The sequence below is a fragment of the Macaca nemestrina genome, chromosome 15 (genome assembly GCF_043159975.1).
Source record: "Macaca nemestrina isolate mMacNem1 chromosome 15, mMacNem.hap1, whole genome shotgun sequence".
Lineage (NCBI taxonomy): Eukaryota > Metazoa > Chordata > Mammalia > Primates > Cercopithecidae > Macaca > Macaca nemestrina.
Genome location: NC_092139.1, coordinates 98041455 through 98056602, shown reverse-complemented (window position 1 = coordinate 98056602; position 15148 = coordinate 98041455). Strand labels below are relative to the sequence as shown.

The 15148-nt window shown below is 52.3% G+C and overlaps 1 protein-coding gene, 1 long non-coding RNA gene and 1 pseudogene across 3 annotated transcripts; all 3 read right to left on the bottom strand.

Moving 5' to 3' along the window:
* Positions 1-1893: 1893 nt before the first annotated feature.
* Positions 1894-2800, bottom strand: LOC105487296 (zinc transporter ZIP1-like; annotated as a pseudogene).
* Positions 2801-5887: 3087 nt separating this feature from the next.
* Positions 5888-7726, bottom strand: LOC139358951 (uncharacterized). The gene is made up of 3 exons (XR_011614439.1): positions 7584-7726; positions 6896-6954; positions 5888-6079 (listed from the first exon to the last, which is right to left on the bottom strand). It is a non-coding gene; the product is annotated as an uncharacterized lncRNA (long non-coding RNA).
* Positions 7727-10657: 2931 nt separating this feature from the next.
* On the bottom strand, positions 10658-14213 carry LOC105487234 (mitochondrial fission process 1). Of its 2 annotated transcripts, XM_011750615.3 has the most exons (4): positions 13737-14141; positions 12838-12965; positions 12279-12511; positions 10658-11248 (listed from the first exon to the last, which is right to left on the bottom strand). In XM_011750615.3, the coding sequence occupies exons 1-4, from the start codon at positions 13801-13803 to the stop codon at positions 11176-11178; spliced, it is 501 nt and encodes a 166-aa protein (XP_011748917.1). In that variant the 5' UTR covers positions 13804-14141; the 3' UTR covers positions 10658-11175. The 2 variants fall into 2 exon arrangements, with proteins under 2 accessions (XP_011748917.1, XP_024650360.1); XM_024794592.2 differs by lacking the exon at positions 12279-12511 and having other exon boundaries at positions 10912-11248; positions 13737-14213.
* Between the last annotated feature and the right edge of the window lie 935 nt (positions 14214-15148).

Genomic DNA, 15148 nt, shown 5'->3' with positions numbered 1-15148 from the left:
CACCATTATGCCCAGCTAATTTTTGTATTTTTAGTAGAGACGGGATTTCATGTTGGCCAGGCTGGTCTCGAGCTGCTGACCTCAACCTGAAGTGATCTGCCTGCCTCAGCCTCCCTTAATGCTGGGATTACAGGTGCTCCACCATGCCCAGCCTCATCTTGCTTCTAACCTCCAAGTTGTCCTTGTTCATTCCTGGGCATAGGCTGAATTAACTTTGGAAGGAACTTAGTTTATAGTTTATAGTTTAAAACAAAGAAGATAACAGCCCTTTCCCAGAACAAACCTACTTCTCGCCTGGGGACTAGACTGCCTTGGTAGGAATAACAAATTAGCCAAAAGATTATAAATTGTAGTTTAGGAGTCATGCAGCTGGAGGCTACAAGATTCTGTCCCTCCCCAGGTTGCTCCTGGGGGTAACATCACTATTGTAAAGCCTAAGACCAGTGCTTGAGATATTTTGCAGACCCTGCACTTGATGGATCAGCTGGTACCACACACATCAATAAACTGGCTCAGCCGGGCGCAGTGGTTCATGCCTGTAATCCCAGCACTTTGGGAGGCCAAGGCGGCGGATCACCTGAGGTCGGGAGTTCGAGACCAGCCTGACCAACATGGAGAAACCCCGTCTCTACTAAAACTACAAAATTAGCCGTGCGTGGTGGCTCATGCCTGTAATCCCAGTTACCAGGGAGGCTGAGGCAGGAGAATCGCTTGAACCTGGGAGGCGGAGGTTGCAGTGAGCCGAGATCGTGCCATTGCACTCCAGCCTGGACAAGAAGAGTGAAACTCCATCTCCAAAATAAATAAATAAAATAAAATAAAATAAATTGGCTCATGTGATCTTGTGGCCCCCACCCAGGAACTGACTCAGCACAAAAGGACAGCTTCCACTCCCCGTGATTTCATCTCTGACCCAACCAATCAGCACTCCTGACTCACTGGCGGCCCCTACTCACCAAATTATTCTTAAAAACTCTGATCCCCGAATGCTTGGGGAGACTGATTTGAGTAATAATAAAATTCCAGTCTCCCGCACAGCAGGCTCTGTGTGAATTACTGTTTCTCTATTGCAATTCCCGTCTTGATCAATTGGCTCTGTCTAGGCAGTGGGCAAGGAGAACACGCTGGGTAGTTACATGATCAAGAAATAACTATAAGTATAGTCAGTCAAGCAGCCCATGCTGCTGCTCCTCTGTCTGTGGAGTATTCATTAATTCATTTACTTTAGTTGGTTTTTGTTATTGTTGTTGTTGTTGTTGTCGTTTTTGAGACGGAGTCTCACTCTGTCACCCAGGCTGGAGTGCAGTGGCGTATTCTTGGCTCACTGCAACCTCTGCCTCCCGGATTCAAGCGATTCTCCTGCTTTCAGCCTCCCGAGTAGCTGGGATTACAGGCATGCACCACCATGCCCGTCTAATTTTTGTATTTTTAATAGAAACAGGGTTCACCACGTCAGCCAGGCTGGTCTTGATCTCCTGATGTTGTGATCTGCCCGCCTCAGCCTCCCAAAGCGCTGGGATTACAGGTGTGAGTCACCGCGTCTGGCCTTCCTTTACTTTCTTAATAAACTTGCTCTCACTTTATGGACTCACCTCGAATTCTTTCTTGTGTAAGAGCGAAGAACCCTCTCTTGGGGTCTGGATTGAGACCCCTTTCTAGTAACACTAATGTCCCCAATCATGTCTCTAGTGACTAAACTATCTCTTGTTTCCTGGGGCTGGGACCAGTCTCTCTTGCCTGCCCACTTCCCTCTCATGGATCAGATGGTCCCAAAGGCTCCATCCTTAGCTCCTAAAGAAAGCTTTGGTCCTCAGAACCTCCCTTCCCATTCCTTCCTTTTCCCCACACACTGGGGCAGGGAGGGAGAGGCAAGGGCCTCTCTTTCAAAGCCCCTTAGATTTGGATGAAGAACAGGACAATGAGCAGGGCACAGCCTGCTAGGAGCAGAATGACCTTGAGGATCCTTTGCTCAGAAGTCGCCAGCTCCCGGGCAGGATTTCCAGAAAGGTGATATAGAGGAAGCTGCCAGCCGCCATGCCCTCTAGCACAGACTGGGCCAGCTGGCGCAGAGGCCCTGCTGACTGTTAGAGCCGCACCCATCCGGATGCCTAGAAGTGTCATGCATGAGAAGTGGATCCCACAGCCAGCCACCTGTAACCCCAAGGGGCTCTGCAGCAGCTGCAGGGACAGGCTGACAGCCACAGTGCCCTTGTGGAGCAGCAAAGCCAGGCGTAGCTCCGTGGCCCAAGCCCCGTCTTGCTGCAGCCCCTTGAACACTGAGTATAGAGCTAGGAAGAAGACCAGAACATGGGCACACAGGGCTGAGGGGGCTGCTGGGGCTCCATTCGCCTGTGGAACCCCTGGCTCTTCAGGAAGATTGGCCTTTTGAGATATCTTTTTTTTTTTTGAGATGGAGTTTCTCTCTTGTCACTCAGGCTGGAGTTCAATGGCACAATCTTGGCTCACTGCAACCTCCACCTCCTGGGTTCAAGCAATTCTGCCTCAGCCTCCCGAGTAGCTGGGATTACAGGCGCCCGTCACCACGTCCAGTTAGTTTTTGTATTTTTAGTAGAGACAGGAGTTTCACCATGTTGGCCAGGCTGGTCTCAAACTCCTGACCTTAGGTGATCCACCCACCTCCGCTTCCCAAAGTGCTGGGATTACAGGTGTGAGCCACTGCGCCCGGCCTTTTTTGAGGTATCTTTTCAGGTTTTTTGTATGTCTGACACCTATGGTTCCAGCTGGACCTGCCAACTGCTCCTGCGGCCTCACCCAGAAGTGACTCAGCATGCAGGATCATTCCCACACCCTAATCATTGCAGCCTCAACCAGTCAGCGGCAGGCCCCATTCCCTAGCCGCCCCCACCACCCTTCCCCTAAACTACATTTGAAAAACCCTAGCCCCTAAATGCTCCAAGAGACTAATTTGAATAATAAAAAAACTCCAGTCTCGGTGGCTTCTGCTTGTAATCCCAGCACTTTGGGACAGCAAGGCGGGTCGATCACCTGAGGTTAGGAGTTCAAGACCAGCCTAGCCAACATGGTGAAACCCCATTTCTACTAAAAAATACAAAAATTAGCCAGGCGTGGTGGCACATGCCTGTAGTCCCAGCTACTTGTCTCCTTGAGACAGGAGAATGGGTTGAACCTGGGAGGAGGAGGTTGCAGTGAGCCGAGATCACGGCACTGCACTCCAGCCTGCATGACAGAGCGAGACTTCATCTCAAAAGAAAAACAGAAACAAACAAACATAAAAACAACTCCGGTCTCCTGTTCAGTCAGTTCTGCATAAACTCTTTCTCCACTGCAATTCCCCTGCCTTCATAACCCACCGGGTGGTTACAAGAGGAGCTTCCCAAGCCAGTTAGAGGGGGTCAGAGGTCACCTTGGGTTGGGGAGCGGGAACTGAGGGAGGAGGGGGCTGTAATCAGGGTAGGGCTGGTGGACCTGCAGGACAGGCTGGGGGAAAGGCATGGAAGGGAGTTTCCCAATAGGAGGGAACAGTATATGAGAAAGCCTGGGCAGGAGAAACACCAGATCTAAGGACCCAAAAAGGACAGAATGGCTGAAATGAAGATTTGGGGTGGGGCAGTGAGAAGGGTGTGTATGATAGGGGCGTTATCCAAATCACCAAGGTCCATGAGAGCCGCTATGAGGGTCTGGACTCTGTTCTGAACATTTTAAGAAGTGGTTGGCCAGAGAGAACATTTAGAGAGGAACAGGCTAGAGGCTGCTACCGTGATATATGTCTAGAGGAGATAAATAGGAGATGTGGTGCCAGAGTATTGGGGACAGAAGCCACAAGAATGAGTGGGAGCAGCCAGGGCAGACAGAGGAGGGCCTGAGCCCAAGCTTTTAGCACTGTGGTGACAGCCAGAGAGGTAGAAAGAAATCTGGAGGGAGAGCTCCAGATAGCCAGGAGACACAGCTGAGGCTGGCTTTCCCTTCTCCCTCCCAGGCAGTTTTGGGGAGGGAATAATAGACCAGGCTTGAGTCTTACCTGTGACCATATATGCTGGGAGGCCTTTGCCAGGTCACTTGCCCTCTCTGATCCTTAGAATGTAAGTCTGGAATGGGGAGCAGTGTTATCCACTGTGAAAGGAAAATAAATCTGGGGACCCCAAAATCACTAAGCCAAAGGGAAAAGACAAGCCAGGAACTGCGTCAGGCAAACCTGCCTCCCATTTTATTCCTAAATAAGATAGCTACAAAGATTAAAAAGCTACATACCTCACGCACATTTTGCCCACAAGGAAATTCCTTGTGGGCCTCAAGATTTTTACCCTAAAACAGTTCTGCTGGGTTTCACCCTGGCAGTGTAAATGGATAGCTGATCTTCACAAGTACGGGACAAAGGACAGAACTCAAAGTCATCCCTCTGCTCACCTGAGACAAATGCATATCTGATTGCTTCCTCTGCCCTATTGTTTAGGTAAAAATGCAGCTTCACTGAACCAGACTAAAGCCTAAGTGACTATTCCTTTAACCCCTGCTCACATGGAAATTGTGTATTCAGTGACAGGCTGATAAGCACCCAAAAGAACTAAACCTTTTATCTCTTATCTACCTATGACCTGGAAGCCTCCGCCCCACTTCAAGTTGCCCTGCCTTTCCAGACCAAACCCATGTACATTTTACACACATTGATCAATGTCTCATGTCTCCCTGAAATGTTTAAAACCAAGCTGTGCCCCAACCATCTTGGGCACATGGCATCAGGATGAGGCTGTCATGGATGCGTCCTTAACCTTGGAAAAATAAACTTTCTAAATTGATTGAGACCTGTCTCAGATACTTTTGGTTCACACTACCTACCCCCTGGGTTAGCAAGAGAGTCAGAAGAATGGTGGTAAACCACAGGCTTTCCCAGGGTAGAGAGACCCTGCCTTGTCAGTTTCCATGGTATAAATGTGTCCATCATGGCTTATTTCAGGCTTCCCACATAAAGTGATACACAGTGGCACACGATAATGTGGTCTTTCCACCAAACGGAATAGCTGTAAATAAGCTCCCAAGAGCATAGATGATAGTAAAGTGTGGTAAAATGATTACGAGGCAATACATTTTGAGCATTTACTTTGTTTTTAGTACAATGTATTTAAATCTAAGTTTATATCATTTATCTTTTCATATTATTTATTTTATTTTATTTTATTTTATTTATTTATTTATTTTGAGACAGGGTCTCATTCTGCTGCCCATGCTGGAATGCAGTGGCATGATTACGGCTCACTGCAGCCTCAAACTCCCAGGCATAAGCAATCCTCCCATCTCAACCTCCTGAGTAACTGGGACTACAGGTGTGCACCACCACACCCAGCTAATTTTTATATTTTTTGTAGAGACAGGGTTTCACTATGTTGCCCAGACTGGTTTTGAACTCCTGGGCTTAAGCAGATCACCTACCTTGGCCTCCCAAAGTGTTAGAACTATAGGCATGAGCCACCACACCCAGCCTACATTATTTAATTTTTAATAATGGCTGTGTCTAACAATGAGCTCATAAAATTCCTGAAAAGCTAACAGTTGGCTGTGATCCCTACCAGCCAGCTGTGACATGCCACTCACTGGTCTACAAGCAAGAGGATGTGCAAAGTAAACCTCCAACGGGTCCTCCTCTCTGTCATCCTCAAGAGGCTCAACCTCTGCCCTAGGGGGCTGCTGGCTTCTCAAACATTAAGGGGCAAAGGCAGGAGTGCTCTGAGCCCAGCCTACCCAAGGCAGCCACAGCTTTGGAGGAAAAATGCACTTTTTTCCACCCCTCCCACCCCTGCCTGAGTCCTGCCATGCCTAAGACAGTATCCCCTAACAGTGGCCCCTGTTTTGGGGACCTCATGTTCTCAGCCCTTCCTCAGGAAAACCAGAGAGCTAAACTCATTGGTGAACATCTCTTTATTGGAAAACGCTGGTGGGTGTGGGGGCTCCTTAGACTCCGCTGCCCGGACCTGCATCTGGACATGTTTCAAAGCTCTGGGTCCTGAGCCAGCAGTAGTAAAGGAAGACACAGATGTCCATCCCCAGGGCAGACAGCAACACCAAGAGCAGAGTCCCTGTTACGAGTGTCAGTGAGCTGGGAAGACTTCCATATATAAGAGGGAGAGGCTAGTTAGGGCCTGGAGAGGCAAGAAGTGTGCCAGCGGCAGCAGGAAGTGCACCAGCAGGGGCAGGAAATAAACCAGCAGAGGCAGGAAGTGCGCCAGCAGAGCCAGGAAGTGCACCAGCAGAGGTAGGAAGTGCATCAGCGGGGGCAGAAAATGCACCAGAAGAGGCAGGAAGTGTACTAGCAGGGGCAGGGAGGAGACTGGATGACAGCCCCCATTACCCAGAACCATGTTGTTCACATGGGAGAGGGTGCAGGGATTCCGGCCTCAACTGGTACCTACGTGACCTCAAGCCTCAGTTTCCTCATCTATAGAATGGGATCTGATTGTGTCTACTGCATGGGATTATTGGGAGGATTCTTGGGAGGATTAAACAGAAAAATGGAAGCCCTGGCCCCTCCCTTCGCAGATAGGCAACAAAGGCAGCATTTATTAACAATATCCAGTGGGCAGCAGTTACTGTTCTTCTGGATAAGGAGGCTTAAAGGGGTAAGTGGCTTCCAGGGTCATGAGGTAGGCAAGCTCATAGCCAGATTGCCTGAGGTTTCAGGCTCTGCCCTGGCAGGCCACAAATGGGGGCTCAGAGAGGAGGGGGAGGGGAGAAGGAGGAAGCCAGAACCTGGTTCTACAGGGACAGCCAAAGACCACTGGATGTGGGGCCCCAGTGTCTCTCACTGTGAAGGGGACCTGGAGAAGAGCCCAGGCTACAGGAGAGGCCTCCCTCACTCGTCTCCAGGCCCCCTAGAGTCAGAAACCTGACTCAACTCAGAGGACAAGTCAGCCTTCTCTGTCACCTGATTGGAAGCCTTCTTAGGGGCCTGATTGGAAGTCTTCTCAGGGGCCTGATTGTAATCTGGAAGCCAAAGACATCAAAGACAGTTTTAAGCCAAAACACAACATGCCCTCACTCCCCCAACATACAGAGCTGTAAACTTCTGACCTTCTACTATTTGCTTACTGATGCTGAAAGTTGAGAGAATATGAAGCTATTTTTTTCCTAAGGAGAGAAAGATAACATGTTGTTTATACTATGGTGTGAGTGACTACAAGCTTTCTCTCTCCTCTGTGAAACTCTCAGAAGGGCATATATCAAGGGTTATGTGGGTGGAGATGAAGGGGTCTCCAGATATCTGTTTAATAAAGATTAGATGAGAGCCTCAAAAGTGGCAGACCAATCTAATGCTCTCATTTTGCACTTGGGGAAACCAAGGCCCAGAAATGGAAAGGATTGCCCAAGGTCCCACACAGTAGGAGCCTCTCCAGACAGGGTCCAGAAGCCAGGACCTTGGTTCTGATCAATGGGTACCTCGAGTGGGTCTTTGTGGCCCAGGCCAGTGTCAGTTTCCTCAGAGGCCTTTAGTAGTAAGATGATGCCTTCTATAAGCCTGTTCATGCAAGGCTGTGACTGGTTTCCTTGGCCAGCTGCCTCCCTTGCCTCAGAGCCTACCTCCACCCTCCACACCCAAATCTGGGGCCTCCTACCTGCCAAGGACCTTTGATAGGGTAACCAGGGGGCCAGGCAGGTAACCTCACAACCGTTACACATACTCCCAGGGCAGCATCCAGAAGTTCCTACCTAGAGGTCAGGGACGGGGGTGGTCAGTGCACCAGAGATGGGAACTGGGGGTGGCATGGACCAGACCTGCATTTAACAAGCAAAGAAACAGAGGCTAACAAAAGGTCAGTGACTTACCCATGATGTCACAGCCAGCAAGAGCTGGCGCTGGGATTTGAACCTGGGTCTAGGTCACAGTCCAAAGTCTCCATTCCCAGTATGAGGTGAAGACCTCGTAGCCAGGCATGACAGGGACCTGAGAGGTGAAGGCTACAGTAAGTCATCATTGCACCGCTGTACTCCAGCCTGGGCAACAGAGCGAGACCCTGTCTCAAGGGAAAAAAAAAAAAAAGCCAATTCTGCTTTGAAGAACGATGTATTTGGTGGTACACACTGTGGTGTTCCCTTCTGTGAGCCTCAGTGTCTTCATGTGGGAAATGGGAATGATGGTTTTATCTCCTCACGAGGCTGTTGAGGATGCAAGAAACAAATGCACGTAAAGGGCATGTGCAAACACACAGATGCTAAATGGCAAATCTGCATCAAATCCTTAGCTACTGAATTCTGCAGTGATACAGTGCTCTGCATCTTTCAGAGAAAGACTCACACTCAGAGAGGCTGTGACTTGCAAATCAGTATGATCTGATTCTACTCTTCTCTCCAGCCCAGACACCCCAGCTCTGCTCCCCCGAATCTCCTGGGTACCCCCTGGCTCTTGGCAGCCTTTTCCTCATGAGCCTCCAACAGCCCCCTTACCAGTTGGATGAAGCCATTAGCTTTAAATGGGGTAGTGAAGACCTCATAGCCAGGCATGACAGGGACCAGGGAGGGCAGGTAGGTGCCAAGGCACAGGTGGCAAGCATCCACCTGGGGTTCCTTCCTCACTGCCAGGAGGACGTCTGTCTCATTACATTCCTGCAGGAGGCTGTCTCCTGAGAGTCCAGCCCAGGCTAGCTCAGGCGGAGAACCAGACTCAGTGAGAACATGGCCAGCAGAGGGTGCCCCAAAACCTCCCCCAGCATCCCCCACCTTCAATTAATTCCCTGCATCTCCAGAATGGAGCAGGGAGCCGGCACAGTGGCTCACGCTTCCAATCCCAGCACTTTGGGAGGCTAAGGCGGGCAGATCACTTGAGGTCAGGAGTTCAAGAGCCGCCTGGCCAACATGGTGAAATCCCTTCTGTACTAAAAACACAAAAATTAGTGGACATGGTGGCATGCACTTCTAGTCCCAGCTACTTGGGATGCTGAGGCAGGAGAATTGCTTGAACCCAGGACGGGGAGGTTGCAGTGAGCCGAGTTTGTGCCACTGCACTTCAGCCTGGGTGACAGACTCGGTCTCAAATAATAATAATAATAATAATAATAATAATAATAATAATAATGGAGCAGGGTAAAATGTTGGGGTGTTGTAGGGATGGTGGTGTTTCCCCCTACAGACAGGATGTCCACCGACCTCATCCCCATCAGCCTGGCCTGGGAGTGCCTGAAAGCCCCTTATGTGAGCACCTACTATGTGCCAGGCATCTGCAAACCTGCGCCCCAGTAGTTCCTTACAAGGCATCACCAGTGGGGCAGTCAAGGGCAGAGGGGGTCCACAGTAGGGCATAGTAAGCGGCAACAACAGAAGGGGCCCTGGAGCTGGTTCAGAAGGATGCTCCTAGCTGGCCAAGAGGGAAAGGATTTGCAGCTGAGGAACAGTGTGTTGTGAGGAAAGGCATAGAGGCACAGGAGGGCAGGTGATGGGGAGGACAAGGCTGGGCGCTTAGGCTGTGCCCATGAGCACAAAGCCTGCATGTGGCCTGGGCAGCTCCCAGCTTTAGGGAGAGCCTGCAGACTGGAAGGTGGAGAGTGAGTGAGCAAGGAATTGGTGGTAGATGCCAGGAGATGTCACAGGGATGCAGGTGTGAACGTGCCCCGCCTGGGGCTGGGAGTGCCGGGGGAGATGAGCTGGGAAAATGTTGGACTGGAGAAGGATGTGACTGCCAGCTCAGACAGGGAATGGGGGGTGGGGAGGGGGGGCTAGAGAACGAGGCGGGGCTTAGAACCTTTAAGGGAGCTGGGAGGGAGCGGCAGGTGACTGGGCAGAGGCCATAGGGGCTTGGGAAGGGGACCTTGCCAGTATGGGACGGTAAGAGTAGCAGAGAAAGGCTCACCCCACATCACACTCATCCTGTAGCCATGGATACTCCCAGAGCAGCAGGGACCACCACCCCGGAGCCCCCATCCTGTCTTGCTGGCAGCACCCCCACCCAGCCCTGCAGCCCCTTTAAGTCCCAGCCCAGGTGCAGGCGAGTCCCACCAGGGCAGGGTCGGCCTACCTGACTGCACCTGGGCTGCGAGGGGTGGGGCCAGGGTCTTGGCAGGAGCTGATTTGGGGCTTGGGGCAGGGCTGAGGGGCCCAGGTGTGCTTTGGCCCTGTGCTCCCACCTCTCTGTCTCTCTGAGCTGTTGAGGGAGCTGGCCCAGGATCGAGCCCAGCAGCTCAGGGGAAGCCACAAGGAAAACAGGCCATTCCCTGATTCTAAGAAGCCCCCTGGTCACTTCCTTCTCTGCAGGCTGCTGAGTCCCCTCATGAGGAGGTCTCATGTGACCCTCATATAGGGCTGCCACTACCATCTTGGGCACCTTCAGGCTCAGATGGTATCTGCCTAACAGGGTCCCCTCCCAGAGGGGTCGGTGCTTTAGAAGGCTTGCAACAAGAGGGCAATGCCAGGCTGAGTGCAGTGGCTCATTCCTATAATCCCAGCTCATTTCCTATAATCCCACTGAGGTGGGAGGATTGTTTGAGCCTAGGCATTCAAGGCCAGCCTGGGCAACATAGGGAGACCCCATCTCTATTAAAAGTAAGTAAAGGCTAATGCCTACCCCAAAGGAGGCTGGCAGCACCAATGTGGGACACCAGGTACCTGCAGGGAAGCACTGATGGGCGGGAGGCTGCTACCCATCCCTCCTCCCCACCACCACATCCTTGCTCATCCCAAACAGAAATGAAGACACAACAGCCTTGTCAGGATTTATTGGGTCAGGGAAGGGCCTGGCCAGAGAATCTGTCCTGAGGTGTCCCTGGTACTGCACTCCTGAGTTTCTCCCTGAGTTGTCTGCCGCTCCTTGTTCAGCCGTGCCACCGTGGGGTGACTTTGTCAAGCACCTGGGAGTCCTGGGTTCCCAGCTTGCCAAGTGATCTTGGGCCTATTCCTTGCCCTCCCTGAGCCTCAGTCTCTCATCCTCCATGGGAGGATGTAATTTTCCTGAAAAAGACAGGGCTGGGCCCACCCAGGGTCCACTTCCACTCAGCCTCATGGATTAAGGGGAAGCAGACAGGGTTCAGGGCCCGCCCGTCTGTGACTCTGCAGCCACTGCTTCTTGAAGCCTTTGTCTCTAAGCTTCTGTCCGGCTCAAACCCACTCAGGTGCCAGGGTCTTTGGATCCCAGGGAACCAGGTGTCCACATCCCCTGGCAGGAGTGGGAGGTTGACATGAAGCAGGAGGCTGATGCACAGGCCAGGTACCAGCGTGTGATCAGGAGGAGCTGGGCTTCCTGACTGACGGGTAGAGCTTGCGCAGGCTGGAGTCCAGGAGGAAATCCACTGACCTGTAGGGAGTGAGATGGTGGTGAGCAGGTGCCCAAGGGTGTTCATGAGGGAACAGAAGGCAGAAGGCCAGGGTTAGGGAAAGAGATGCTTAGATTCAGGATACAAATGCCATACAGGCAGAGACCCACCCTTATCCTGATCCTCCCACCTTGGGTTACTTGGGGAAGCTAGACTCAAATTCTCAGAATAGAAGCCATCCTCTTCTTTATTCAGGAGGAAATTGAGGCACTGGGTAAAAGACTTGCTCAGGGCCTCAGGGTCAGCTATCTTCTTCTGGAGAAAGACTCCTCCTCTCATTCTTACGTTGGTCTGGTTGGGTTGAGCCCATCTCTGGTTCTAAGACCAAGCATGTGACCCAAGTCTGGCCAATCAACAAAGGGAAACTGGCTCATAGGGTGGGCATGCAGTCCAGAATGGACCACCGACACCCTTACTTGGGATTTTTGTTGTTACTATTTAAAAGCTTCTGCTGGGGGAGGCTAAGCTGGTGGGATAGAAGTTGGGAGCTGCTAGGGCCATTTCTGCTCCCACAAGGAGAAAGCAGGTGAAGCCAGCAAGAAGTAGGGTGGGGTGGGGAGAAAGGCAGCAGGATGGGGAGACGCAGACCCTTAATGATATCATTTGGGTACCTAGATCCAGCCATGCCTAAATGCAACACAAACCTGGATTTTTACTCCATTTTATTCAAACTTTCAGTTTGAGTTAGGCTTCTGTCACCAATACCTCCCAAAATGCATCCCCTCCAGGGTGCACCTGCTCCTGCCTCCCTCTGGTTGTTCTGTAACACTAGGCTTTCTTTCTGGGAATTTACTTGTCCTGTGTCCCATACCCTCGAGGCACCCCTCTTCTTTTATTGCTAAAGTGCCTGCCAGACCATATGACAAGGGTACAGGCTGTCCTTTCTACCCCAGGAGCCAAGTGCCAGCCTTGTTCCTGCTGTTGTTCCAGCAAAGTGGGCATGACCCACACTTCGCAGAGGGTAGCTCTACCTGGAGAGTGGATGATCCCTGAGGCCAGGAAGGCACCCACCTGTCAATGGGGTGGATAATGACGGGGATGGTCAACAGCCCAAGCGCAGTGGTGCTCCACTTGCGGACAGCCAGGGGCCAGCGGGTGGCAGTGCCCAGGACATAGAGAGAGGCGGCACACACGCGGTTGATGGTGAAGCCCGGAATGGCCACAGAGGCCAGAGCCTGCCATACAAAGGTGTCCACCACAGCCACGGTCACCCTGGCGCTGCGGCCTGCTTCGGGGCTCGGTACCTGGTGGGCGTAGAGACACTTAATCCAGCTGGGGCAGAGGCAGGAAATCCTGCAACAAGGGGCATGAGGCTAGACCTGGGGGGGCAAGTGGCCAGTGGACTTGTCCACACCCAGGAGTGGGGTACAGTCTGCCACATCCAGGTCTGGGAGTGAGAGTGTGGGGGCGGGGGTACACTGTCCTACAAACAGGACTGTCTGTGGACTGCACTAGGCAAGGTTGTAGGCACCGGAGTGTCCCACAGGGACTTTATCACATGCAAGGCTGCGGACTGAACCACACAGGAAGAGAGCTGGGGTGGGGAGTTGGAAAATAGGCTAACACTCACCTCTCCAGCCTTCTTGCCTTTGTCAATGGCATCCGCCAGCACGTAGGAGCTGGCCACGCCATAGCTCAGCCACACCACCGCCGCTGGCACAAGAGAGCGGAAAGCCTCGCCCACCTCATTGGCATAGCCTGGGGGAGGGAACATTTAATTCCTAGGTTCACGAACTGTTCCACAAGGGGGCGCTGGAGCAGGCTGGTTCTCATCCTAGCCAGCTAAGCAGTCCCTGGGTGACCTTAGGCAAGTGACTTCACCTCTCTGAGCCTGCCTTTCCAAGATGTAAACTGGTGCTATGATGCCCACCTCGGACTCAGGCCACTGAGGGCGGGCTGAGCACAGAGTCACCATTACCATTGCTTGTTGGTTAGATTTCCTGGTCTTGGTCCCAGGAGTAACTGCGCTAATGAGGTGACAGGCACCCAGAGGGGCACAGTGATCGAGGGCAGCGCCACTGACTGGACGCTCGCCAAGTGCCAGGCCTTTCTGCGTTTTATCCCATTCCACCCTCGCAACCACCACTCAATGACAGAGGCCCTCGTGTGCATCTGGTTTGTTTTTGGTTTTGTTTTTTGTTTTTTGCCGAGGAGGAAACTGAGGTTCAGACAGAATCAGTGCGTGTCAGTACCTAAATGGGCGTGGAGATCTCAACTCCACAGCCAGCCAGAGCGCATGCCAGAGCTGGCAGCCCGCTCACCCCATGCGAGCTTCCGCCCTGGGCGGCCCACCAGGGTAGTGTGACCTTGGGCAAGTCCCTAGCCCTATCTGAGCCCAGTCTCCGGCCCAAAGGCAGAATGAGAACTAAGAACCTCCCGCCTCCTCTAGGCCCCGGGCCGGCATCCGGCGACCCCTGCTTCCCCAGTCCAGTGGTGGTGGGGTCGCCGCGCCAGTCGCCCCGCGCTCACCCAGGTATCGCACCCACGTGTCCCGGTAGAGATCGCGCTCTGCGCCCCGCGGCTGCGGCTCTGACATGACTCTCCCGCCACAGCCTAGGCCACTGTAGCCTGTACTGGCTCCACTGCAGTCTCCGCCGCAGGCACTCTGGTCGGCCCGGCCGGGACCCGCCGAAAGTCCCGCGCCGAAGGACAGTTCAAGAAATCTCCGCCAGCAGGGAGCGTCTGCAAATTCCCCCGCGCACCGAAGCCCCTCTCCCAGGCTAGGGTTTTTACAGATTGGTTTTCGTCACGCTTTCTCTGAGCGGTTGCCGCTAACCGCCCCCAGGACTGAGTGTAGGTTTTGGAGCCAAAGAGACAGGAGATCAAATCGGGGGATGCTACACTGCAAAGCTGGTGACCTCGGGCAAGAGTCTGCTTCTCCAGCCGCTCTTTATTCATTTGTAAAAACGAGGGAGGGACACAGACTGGGCCCGTTGGCTCACGTCTGTGATCCCAGCACTTTGGGAGGCCGGAGGCGGGAAGATCGCTTGAATCCAAGGGTTCAAGAACAGCCTGGACAACATAGCGAGACCTTGTCTCTACTTAAAAAAAAAAAAGTAATATTTAAAATGGGGAACACAATAGTGTCCACTCCCTAGGATGCTTCCGAGGAATTAATTATAAGTCACCATTTATTGAGTTTATTGCCAGTCTGGATGTTCGCTAAAGGGCTCTCCATGGCTTACACCTTAAACCCTCCCACCAGCCTGGGACTCCGTTTTACAGGTGAGAAAATGGAGGCACAGAGAAGGTGGGTCATTTTCCCAGAACACACAGCTGCCAAGTGGTGAAGTTGGGATTTGAATCCAAACAGTATGGATCCAGATCCCGTGCTCTTAATGTGAGCTCTAAATGAGGCTAGAGGAGTGAACGGTAAGCGCCTGGAAGGTGGGTGCCTGGACTCTGAAGTGCCTTCTCAGCAGGCGCCATGTATAACTAGGAAGCACTCGCATCTAACTGGATCAATATGTCCCCAGATTGAGCCTCTTGGGGACAGGGTGTTGAACGAATGAACGAATGAATGAATTGGGCAAGGGAGACAGAGTTGGGGTTAGTGATTACAACAGGAGGAAGCCTTCCCCTGGTGGACCTCAGTTTACCCAGGTGAGCAATGTGTATATTTCACTAAGTCTCTGTGACTCCTTGGCGGGTATAATTGAGCGGCGTTGGAGAAAATCCTGGGTTCAAATCCTAGCTGTGCCGCCTACTGGCTGTTAGCCTCCCTAAGCCCCAGTTCCCACGTCTGCAAAAAATAAGAGTAGCCAACATTGACGAGCACTTACTTATACCAAGCTCTTAAGCGCTTTGCACGGCTTATTTCCTTTAATCTTTGCAACAAACCAAAGTATAATAGTAAGCACAGGGTTACCGGGTATCGCGTG